General features: G+C 39.8%; 2 protein-coding genes across 2 annotated transcripts; both read left to right on the forward strand.

Moving 5' to 3' along the window:
* Positions 1 to 7,885: 7,885 nt before the first annotated feature.
* On the forward strand, positions 7,886 to 9,163 carry LOC143888822 (protein FAR1-RELATED SEQUENCE 5-like). The gene is made up of 2 exons (XM_077393218.1): positions 7,886 to 8,451; positions 8,521 to 9,163. Exons 1-2 carry the CDS (start codon positions 7,886 to 7,888, stop codon positions 9,161 to 9,163), a joined length of 1,209 nt encoding a protein of 402 aa, XP_077249333.1.
* A 26-nt stretch (positions 9,164 to 9,189) lies between these two features.
* Positions 9,190 to 10,013, forward strand: LOC143888823 (protein FAR1-RELATED SEQUENCE 5-like). The gene is made up of 2 exons (XM_077393219.1): positions 9,190 to 9,913; positions 10,009 to 10,013. The coding sequence occupies exons 1-2, from the start codon at positions 9,190 to 9,192 to the stop codon at positions 10,011 to 10,013; spliced, it is 729 nt and encodes a 242-aa protein (XP_077249334.1).
* Positions 10,014 to 10,555: the final 542 nt, after the last annotated feature.

Here is a 10,555-nt window from a genome sequence, read left to right on the forward strand (position 1 = left end):
TATTCGATCATCTTTCTTCTTGTGTCTCCGATCTCGTTTCTCAATCGCCATGGCTTTAATGCTTGCCTCCTCAATATCGACGATGTGGAAGAGATTTAACTCTTCTCGGATATACTCGTGCAGTCCACCTAGGTATTTCATAAAGGTTTCACGCTCATCTAGGGAGATCCCAAGCACTATGGATTGTTTGTGAAACTATGTGGTGTACTCTTGCACCGTTTGCTAGAATCGTTGTTGTAGGTATTGCCATCGTACCCATCGGTCTTTCTCGTATCCGAAGGGGTAGAACTACTTCCGAATCAATGTTTGGAACTGCTGCCAGGTTACGTCTGCTAATCCCTTGTTTCTCGCATAGGAATTCCACCATGTGAGAGAATGACTAGTGAGCTTTAGTCTGGCGAAATTTACCTTTTGCGTGTCTGTATACTGGTAGATCGAGAAATACGTCTCAAGCCTGTCGATCCAATCGTCCAATATTTCCGCTTCGGCTTTGCCATCGTACACCGGCATGTCGATCCTTGTCTCCACCTTGAAGGGTTGAACTTGGATTCTTTCTTTCGAGTTGGATGTCTGGATCTCCTTTTTTCCCTTCTCGGTCATTCTCAACCTCCACCACTTTCCCACGAGTGGCGAGTTCAGGATTCGGCTGTGAGGTTGACGCCTCTTTGGCAGACATCAGTTGCGAAAGTCTGGCTCCACCATCTGGCTCTCGATCTGTGAAAGTCTCTGGTCTACTCCACGAGCTTCCAGGGTATCTCTTTGCTCAATGGTGTGGACCTCGATCCGAGAGAGAGACGGCGGGGGACAGGCCTCCACGCGCGAAGTCTCTATGGATCATCCACGTGAATGGAGAGCTCTACCAAGGAACTCTCGAAAGAAGTGCCCTCACAGCATGAGTGGCGATACAAAGGTGAGATACCTCTCGATTCGGGGACTAGCCCAGATTCGAGGCGTACCTTAAACAAAGAAGAGTCGCCATCCAAGGAAGTGGGCCAAGGATCCCATACTATGCTTTGTTGCAACGGATAACCAGAGATTATAAAAGAAAGGTTCGTGCCTGGTTATGAATTTGGAAGGTCCAAAGAGCACCTCATCCGCCCAAGTGGAAGCACCTGGTCTCTTATGCCATTTATTATTGATTTTGAAGAGTTTTGGGCGAAAGTCATATGAAATGGGAATTAATATCTCCGAGAAGACGTCTATCTAATCATGCATGTCTCAGAGATGAAAATAATAAGCACACATAAGATAAATGAAATAAGTGTCACCTGAGAATAACTAGGTTATGAATGTCATACCTAATTGGTGTCTGAGTTCTGGTGTGCAAACACATGCATGCTACAGCTAAAGGTATAGGTTCTGTACATGAAAGTAAGAAAACACAACAAAACACACAACACAATTCAATTCTATACATGACTGGACAAAATGAGTCCTAACTCTAATGCGACCTGACTCGGACCAAGATGGCCGTCCATCCCAGCTGCTCTATGTATCCCGGCCTCGGGAAGAATCGAAGTCAACGTAGTTCGATGACCTATTCTAACTACGATACCTAACTATCTAGAACCGCTATCCTAGACTCGATCCACTAGACTCGACTGATTTTTAAAGCTTTTTGTACGATTGTTTAATTTCAAGTGAATTGTAAATTTTAGGACTCTCTATATGCCCTAACTAATGCAAGTTGATTAGCCTTAAGCTAATGCAGGTGGGCCCTACATCCTATGTATAACTAGGCTATGCATCCTAAAGAAAATCATGGGCTGACTATATGCTTCTTAGTCTAGCCATCGGTTTGACTAAGTGTCTAACCGATCAACTTGAGGCCTCCTAACTCTAGGGACACTCACACGACAAGACACACCATATCAATACAAATCAGGACAGCCTCCTAACTCTAAAACACTCCAAACAGCTAGGACAAACTCCTAACTCTAGAGGAAGATCTTTTTGAAAAGGTTTTGAAGATTTTTGCATTTATGGAAGATTTGAAATATTTATTTTTTTAAAAGTTTGGCTGGACCTGGGATGTGAATCCCAAGCTGCACTACGTACCCTGTTGAAAGGGATCAAGCCAACGTAGTTCGAAAACAGATTTTCCTAACTATTCTCCTAAAGACTCAAGATTGTTGATATTTTTGATTTTTCAGATTTTTTTATTATTTTCAAGTGTTTTTGAAATATTTTTGTTGTTTTCAAGTATTTTTGAAATGTTTTTGTTGTTTTTGAGTGTTCTTGAAATGTTTTTGTTGTTTTTGAGTGTTCTTGAAATGTTTTTGTTGTTTTTGACACCAGAGAATAGAATCCTATCATCATAAGGGTAGGGTAGACTTCTGGAATCCTGCAAAGGTCGGACAGCATCCTATGCTTTGCGGGGGAAAAAGACAGAAACACGACTCTGCAAGGGTTGGACAGCATCCTATACCTTGCAAGAGCGGATAGAAGAACATGATCTGATGAAAGGTTGGATAAAATCCTAACCCCTATGATGATAGAATTTGATTCCTGAACAAGAGGACTGACTTTCTAGACTAAGGACGGATTCCTATGCTAGTGGACTATCAAACCAAAATAAAGCTCACAAGTAATAAGGAAAAAAGAGACCCTGTGCATATTTGGCAAAGGAAAAACACCCAGCCCTAGGGTGCAATAAATGTGCAACCCAATACCCATAAGGGTAGGGGTATGCTGCTAAGCCGAGTAAGGTGTTCTCCCAAAACCAAACGACGCACAAAGAGGAGGTTTAGCAAGAGAATGAGACTGAGTAAGTCTCTTAGACACAGAGGTAGGATAGAGAAAAATGCTAGCAAGACTGGGCAAGTCTCCTAAGCATAAGGATGGGCTCCAAGTAACCTTTTCATTGCCTAAACAATGATAAGAAAATGAGATAACTGACAGACCAAGTTGGTCTTCGACTAGAAGAGGGTTTAAGACCTGTGAGACTAGAGGTAGTCTCCTAGGGGTTGACTTAGGTTGATTCATTAATGAGACATGCCTGTCTCCAAAGATTTGGATCTAAAAGATTAGGCAAGTCTTTTGAGAAAATAGAATGCTATTTGGACTGTGCAAGTCCCCCTAGAGATGGGCTTGAAATGACAAAGGAAAGAAACCTGAAAGACTTAAACAGTCTCATAAAATGAAGAAAAGATTAGAAGGGAAAACATTACTAGGACTATGCAAGTCCTCTAAAATAATGGGCTCGGGATGACTCCTTCATAGCCCTTGCAATGAGAGAGGATTCTAGTATCTAAAGAAAATTAACAGAATTCTATAAGACTGTGTTAGTCTATCAAAAAGAGAAGAAAAGGCTACCAGATAATCGCAAATTCCATTCTATTCTTATAAAAATAAATCAAGTGCTAAGCAAAGAAGAATTTTCAAAAATAAAATAAAATAAAATCTATAGCAATCATAAAATGATAAACAACATTAATTAGTCCAGACCAGCCGCTGGATAGCCTAATAAAGTAAAAGAAAACAATATCAAACACTTCTATGCCCAACCACAAACACCACCCCAATATAGGGATGAAATCAGATGATGCTAAAGTAATCATCTGATATCATATACACATAATAATATTTCTATATCCCACCTTGAAATCAGACAGTACTCATGTCGATAATATCGAATAGAGTAGTCATCTGATCTCCTTCTTCCTATTAAACAATTTATTTAAATAAAAAGGAATGAGTATAATAAGCTTTGAGATAATCTCACATGAACAATCCATTTATTACCGTCTTCGAACCCTAACTCAAAGATTAGTATGAAAGAGAAGTATTAAATTTATAAGTACTGGACTATAGGCTTAATTTTGGAAATCCTTATCGAAATCTTCTCAAATTTTATTTCAAAGTACTCTTTATTCAGTTTTTTTTTTATAAATTTTCAAAGGAAAATGATCAAATTATAGCATCTTAACATAATTTTCCGAGAATCTGGTTAAGGAAAGATTAAACTGTTGAATCTGAGTTCCAATTAAAAAAAAAATTCAAAATCAAAACTAAAAATCTAAAGAGTTAAAATCTCAAATCCAAAGCTATTAAGATCAAATCTCAGATTTGGAGCATAAACTGGAGCATTCAAATCCACAAGAATCTAAGATCCATGAATATTCAGAAGACAAGTTTAAAATAAAAGAAAGCTCTTGAATAATCATCATGATGCACAGAATACATAATCAGATTACTACTTTATCTCTTCAAAATGAAATTACCAGAGTATATGGCTGATGGCGATTTTCTGAAATTAACAACGCTTGTACATGAAAAACTTACCAAAATTTGTTGAAGCTTGCTTAGTAAAGAAAGATAGCTTGATCATTTTTCTTCATATCTGAGCAATATCAAAGGAGTTTTGTATGCAGAGAACAAAAGAAATTTCCTTGGCCCGAATTTACGATCTCGCCGGAGTTTCGACCGGTGTTCAATCGGAGAAGAAAGATAAAGAACTATGGTTCGGGTAAGGTTTGAGAAGCTAGATTCGGAACAAAACGATGATCTTGTCGGAATCTTGCCGGAGTTTGGATGAGATCCGATTGGAAAAGGACAAAAATAGAGAGAAAATGAAGGAAATGTTTCTGACGGTGATCGATCGGAGATCTAACGGATTGGCCGAAGAAGAAAAGGGAACAAGCTAGGGTTTGGAGATTTGAGGATCGGTGAATTGGATTTAGGGTTTTAGATCTATAAGAGATGCTGACCGTGAGTAATATTTGAAGGAGTGGTTGAAATCTCACCGGAAATGGATGGCCGGAGCAGAGAGAAAACACCGGAGAAGATGACCGGAAATCTCTCTCTCTCTCTCTCTGATTTTTCTAGATCTGGAAATGATCTCTTCTCCTTTTTCGTACGGATCTCCTTTCTCTCTTCTCTGCTTGCAGATTTCTCTCGAAGTAAAATCGGAAGTCTGATCGGAGGCTTGCCTGAGAAGAAAAGCTTGGATCGGAAAAGGCGTAGGTTCGGATCGGGTTTCTCTCTCTCTCTCCCTTTCTTTGTGACGAAATTTTTTTTTTTTTTAACGAGAGAAAACATGATATTTATAAGAGATTTTGGTGGTTGATATCCACACTACCAATTTTGATTGGCGCGCGGTTGCGCAAATGTTGATAAATGCACAGTGCAATCGTGTCCTATTCGGACCACGATCTGCACCGCTCAGGATGAATTCACCCCTCTTTTCTGGTTTATGGCACGGTTCCCACTCGGCTTGTTCGCTAGGCAAACGAGCTCGGATTTTGACGAAATTTTGCAGGGACCTTACTGGGACCCTAACCGACCTTGAGGTGAAGTTTGGAGTTTTAAAACATTAGTTTGGTTAGGTTTTGCTCAAACATGGGAGGTTTAGTGTACGGTCAAAATGGGGTGTCTACAAATGGTTACGGACTTACAGGTAGTAGGCCTTCTTCTTCACGTTGTTGTTGTTGCGAAGCATGTGCGTTCACCATTGTTTTGCGGTCCCAAGATGATGGCGAAATTAGAGCTCTGATACCACCTGATCCAAAATTGTATTTTTTGGATATCTGTTGCGATTATTAATTGGCAAATCAAAGACAAAAAGAAGTCGTTCTCGGATTTAGGCAACTTCACAACATATTAACAAAAACTATATGAATAAAAAAATAAAGAACAAGGAGATCAACAAGCAACTCATAATTGAAATTTCTAGAATGTGAACTACCCTCTCCTTCTCCCGCAAAGCTTAAGAAAGGAATTCCAAAAGACCCATCGGTCATGGGAACTCTTGCCCATTTTACATAAACTTCTAGAAGATAAGAACAAACTCTCTAAAAACCAAATTAAGAAACCTTTCCTATGTAGGCATCTGTGTGGCATCAAATAAGAGAAGTACCCAGGTCATAGAGACTCCTTGTTACAAGGGAAGTTGGAGATATTGCTTATCTCAATAGTTCCACATCACGAAGAATCCTCAAGGCTCCTTGTTGATGATAGTCATCTCCAAGTAAGGGTGTCAATTTTGGCTCGGGCTCGGAAGCTCGCTCGAGCTCGGCTTGAAAAAAGCTCGGCTCGAGCTCGGCTCGAATCCTTAACGAGCCGACCCGAGCCGGCTCTCCAGGCTCGTTAAGCTTAACGAGCCGAGCCCGATTTAGGCCAGGCTCGGCTCGGCTCGTCTCGTTAAGGCTCGATAATAATAATTATATATATATATATATATATATATATATATATATATATATATATATATATATATATTTATTGAGAGAAGTGTTTCTGTGCAGCTATATATATATATATATATATATATATATAGAGGAAAAAGATTATACGCTTGAAGCGCATTTCTTTATATACGCTTGAAGAGAGAGGAGCCGTTTGATTGGCTGAAATGGTTGGCCCAGTTCTTTTTTTTTTTTTTTAAAGGAAGCGGCGTTACGGAGGGTGCGTCTTCGACGTACCCTCGAAAAAAACTTAAAACAAAAACTTGCGTTACGAGACGCACCCTCGAGAAAAAAGAAACTTCATCTCTCTCAGTCGTTCTCTCTCTTCACTGTGTGTTTTTCTTTTTAAAAAACCGAAACCCATATGGGTTAATTTCTTCCCCTCTCTCTCTCTCTCTGTCTAAGAAAACCCATCGGGGGTTCATCTCTCTCACTCGTTCTTTCTCTCTTCACTGTGTTTTTTTTTAAAAAAAAAAACCCAAACCCATATGGTTCTCCTACCCCTCTCTCTCTCTCTCTCTCTCTCTCTCTCTCTCTGTCTCAACCATATGAGGTTCCCACACTAAGAAAACCCATCGGGGGTTCATCTCTCTCACCCGTTCTCTCTCTCTGTCACTGTGTATTTTAAACCCAAAAATTAAACCCAAACCCTCGAAAGAAAAAAGAAACCCATCGGCTCACGGAGTTCTCCATCTTCACGGTTTGGATCACCCAAACCCTGTTATGAAACCTCCTCCTCTTCTCACGCTCATTTGTAAGCTTTAAAACAACAACCCCACATAGAAACCTCCTCCTCTTCTCTTTTTTTGTCTTATCTGTTCTTTAAATTTGCAGACTATAAAGGGTCCGGGGCGTAAAGATGCTCTAGGGTTCGTGGGTTTTGTTCCTCAAGCAGGACTTTCAGGAAGAGCAGATGGTGTGCATGTTTCTCTTCTGTTTTTTTTTCCATTTATTTTCTGGGTTCTCTGTATTGGGTTTGTGGTGATTGATTGGTCTGTTTGGTTGGTTTGCATTTTGCAGGTAGTAATTATGACCCTGAGCTCAGGTTAGTGTTGGAACTGGCTACTGACTCTGAATTGTATGAACTCGAAAACATTCTCTTCAGCCCCAGGTTTAGTTCTACTCTCCCATTTCGCATTTTCTGATTTATCTTTTTTCATCTGGGTTTTAGAGCAACTCTATTTTACAATTGAGGTTGAGATTTTTTTTTTGTTTGCTTGCATTCAATTGTTGGGCAGCTGTTTTATCTGTAGGCTATTTGGTCATTTGTATTGGACACAGTTCATTTGTATTGCTGATAAATTAAGGATTGCAACATTATATCTTCTTCTACAAGAATAGTGCCATTATGGTGGCGATGTTTCCTATGTCATGGTTTATGCACTCTGTAATGTTCCCTTATAAGGAATCCCTGGCCTTCCCCATCAGCCCGGGCTTTTGGGCGAAATGGTTAAGATCCTTACATTGGTATCAGAGCCAAACAACGTCAAGGAGTTGAGTCTCGGGGGTACTTGTGATTATGGTAGTGAGACAAGGGTCAATAGATGGATCCATATTTTAGTTTCTATTGTTGGCAATGTGAAAAAAAAATGTGATTATCTTTATCATATATTCTTGTCTCTGATTTTCTTAGCAGTACATTTAACCATTTCTAATTATGATGATGGGCCATGTCTATGTTGTATTTTTTAGGTAAAAAAATGGATCCATCTATTGACGAAGTAGATGCAAATGGTTTAATTGAGTTTGGCGATGGATTTGATCTCTGTGATGATAATTTAGTGTGGGAAAGGACTACGGTTGAGGTTAATGATGGGGTGAATCTCAATGATGATGAGCTAGTATCGGAGGCTAATGATAGGAAAGACGGAGATGAGGGTTGTAGTCACGAAGTTAGTAGTCCCAACGAGGTTTGCAGTCAGAAAAGTGTTATGAATAAGCCGTTTGTGGATCAAGTTTTTGAAACTTGGGAAGCTGCATATGAGTTCTACAATAATTATGCGTACGCTACTGGTTTTGGAGTACGAATATCTAGTACAATGAAGTCAAATATAACGAAGGAGGTGATATCGAGACAATACGTATGTGACAAAGAGGGACAAAAAAGAGTTATGGAGAAGAGAGATGATGTGAAGGAGTTGAGGGAGCGTCGCCTTACCAGAATGAATTGTAAAGTGAAGATAATCATCAAGTTGAGAGATAATCAGTGGAAAATTACAACTTTAGACGACATTCATTCTCATGAGCTTACTTCTCCAGTTAAAAGGCAAATGCATCATTCACATAGTCAGTTCCGTAATAACAAAAGTTGTAAGAATTTGATTGAATAGCTCAGTGGAAGTAATTTCAAGCCTGCTCAGATCAAAAATGCCATTAACTCTACTTCCAATGCTCCCGTGGTCTCAACAAATCAAGTTATTGCCCATTTGAGAGCACTTAGGGAGAACAATATGGGTAAAGAAGCGGTGACAGTGGCAAACCATTTTCAAAAGAGAAAGTCTGAAGACCCGAACTTCTATTTCGAGTTGGAGTTAGATGCGAATGGGACTTTGCGTTCGATGTTCTGGGCCGATTCAAGGGCGAGAGAAGCATACCTTACCTTTAGTGACGTGATCATATTTGATGTCACTTACAAAACGAACAGGTTTAAAATGCCGTTCGCACCGTTCACTGGAGTTAACCATCATAGGCAGTCGACTCTATTTGGATGTGCACTTCTTGCAGACGAGAGAGAGGAGACTTTCACCTGGTTATTTGAGCAGTGGCTCACGTGTATGTTTGGTAAAGCTCCAGGTGCTATAATAACTGATATGGACGGAGCTATGCGAAATGCAATTACGAAAGTGTTTCCACAGACCAGACATCGGTTTTGTTCGTGGCACATAAAGAAGCATCTCCTTGAGCATGTTGCACACATGAGAGATGCCGACAATAATTTCTACAAGGATTACAATCATTGGTTTTTAGGAGGAAAATAGAGGATTCTGAGACAGAATGGAAAACTATGGTTGATAAATATGGTATTGATGAAAGTCATTGGTTAGGGAAAATGTGGGATCTCCGTGAGCATTGGGTCCCCGCTTATTGGAGAGACACATTCACAGCAGGAATGACATCTAGTCAACGGAGTGAAAGTATAAATTCATTCTTTGATGGTTATGTTAACCAGAACACCTCTTTAGTTGAATTCTTGAGTCAATACGATAAGGCACTGGTTGAGCGGCGTAAAGCTGAATCCGAAGAAGATTTTAAGTCTAAAAATACAATTGCTAAATTGAAGACAACCAGCCCATTGGAACGAAAGGCTGGGGAATTCTATACGAAGAAGATGTTCACCATATTCCAAGATGAGATGATGGGTAATTTTACCTTATGGAAAGATAAGTTGGGAAAGAACGGTAATGTTGTGGAATACAGTGTAGGAATTAGGACAGATGACAAGAAGAAATACGTCAGGGTTCTGTTTGACAGTTCTAACGATGCAACTGCGACATGTGAATGTGCTAAGTTTGAGAGGGAAGGAATATTATGCAGACATGTCATTCACGTTATGGATAGAAAGCAATTACCTACTATCCCCACACGCTATTTATTAAAGAGATGGTCAATTGATGCAAGGTATCGAGCTGGGGGCACAACATCTGTAACCCAAGGAGATACTAGTGGCGTGAATGGACTGAAGAGGTGGTGTCTAATGTCAACATGGCAGCAACTAATTGAAAAAGTTGGTAATGACGAGATTCTCTTCAAGAAGATGACTGATTTTTGTACAGAGCTTGCTGTAGAAGTTGAAAAGAATGAGAAGGAAATTGTCTCTCCACAGAGTGACTTGGTAACAGTTGGTAGCCAAGTGCAGTCAAACATTGGTCCTAGTCAAATGCCTCAGTCAAACATTGGTCCCAGTCAAATACCTCTGTCAAACATTGATTCAAGTCAAATACTTGGGTTTACAATTCACGACCCCGAAGTTGTAAGGACGAAGGGCAGGCCAAAGCGTGCAACGCGTCATGTATCTGGCATAGAGGCCACTCAAGCAAAAAAACAGCAACGCCAGTGCCAAAACTGTGGGGAATATGGACATTACAGAACAAGCTGTCAAAAGAGGGCTAAGGTGAAACAAAATATGGTTATTACTCGTCATTTTTATTATGCCCCGCATTTTTTCCTTTTTTGTTTAAATATCTACTATTGTGCTTGCTAATAGGTGGCTGCAAATGAGAAGAAAAAGGATGATAAAGGAGAAGAAGCTGAGGGGGACCAAAATGTTGAAAGCATTGCCATGTTTGTGCTCTCATTTACTTTGATATTAAGTTCAAAAAATTGTTCTTGACCTTCTTTTCAGCCATCATAAGTATATTATGCGTTGTAAG

Source organism: Tasmannia lanceolata, unplaced genomic scaffold (assembly GCF_043159265.1).
Source record: "Tasmannia lanceolata isolate RefF3 unplaced genomic scaffold, GAP_Taslan_0.1 ptg000012l, whole genome shotgun sequence".
Taxonomy (NCBI): Eukaryota; Viridiplantae; Streptophyta; class Magnoliopsida; order Canellales; family Winteraceae; genus Tasmannia; species Tasmannia lanceolata.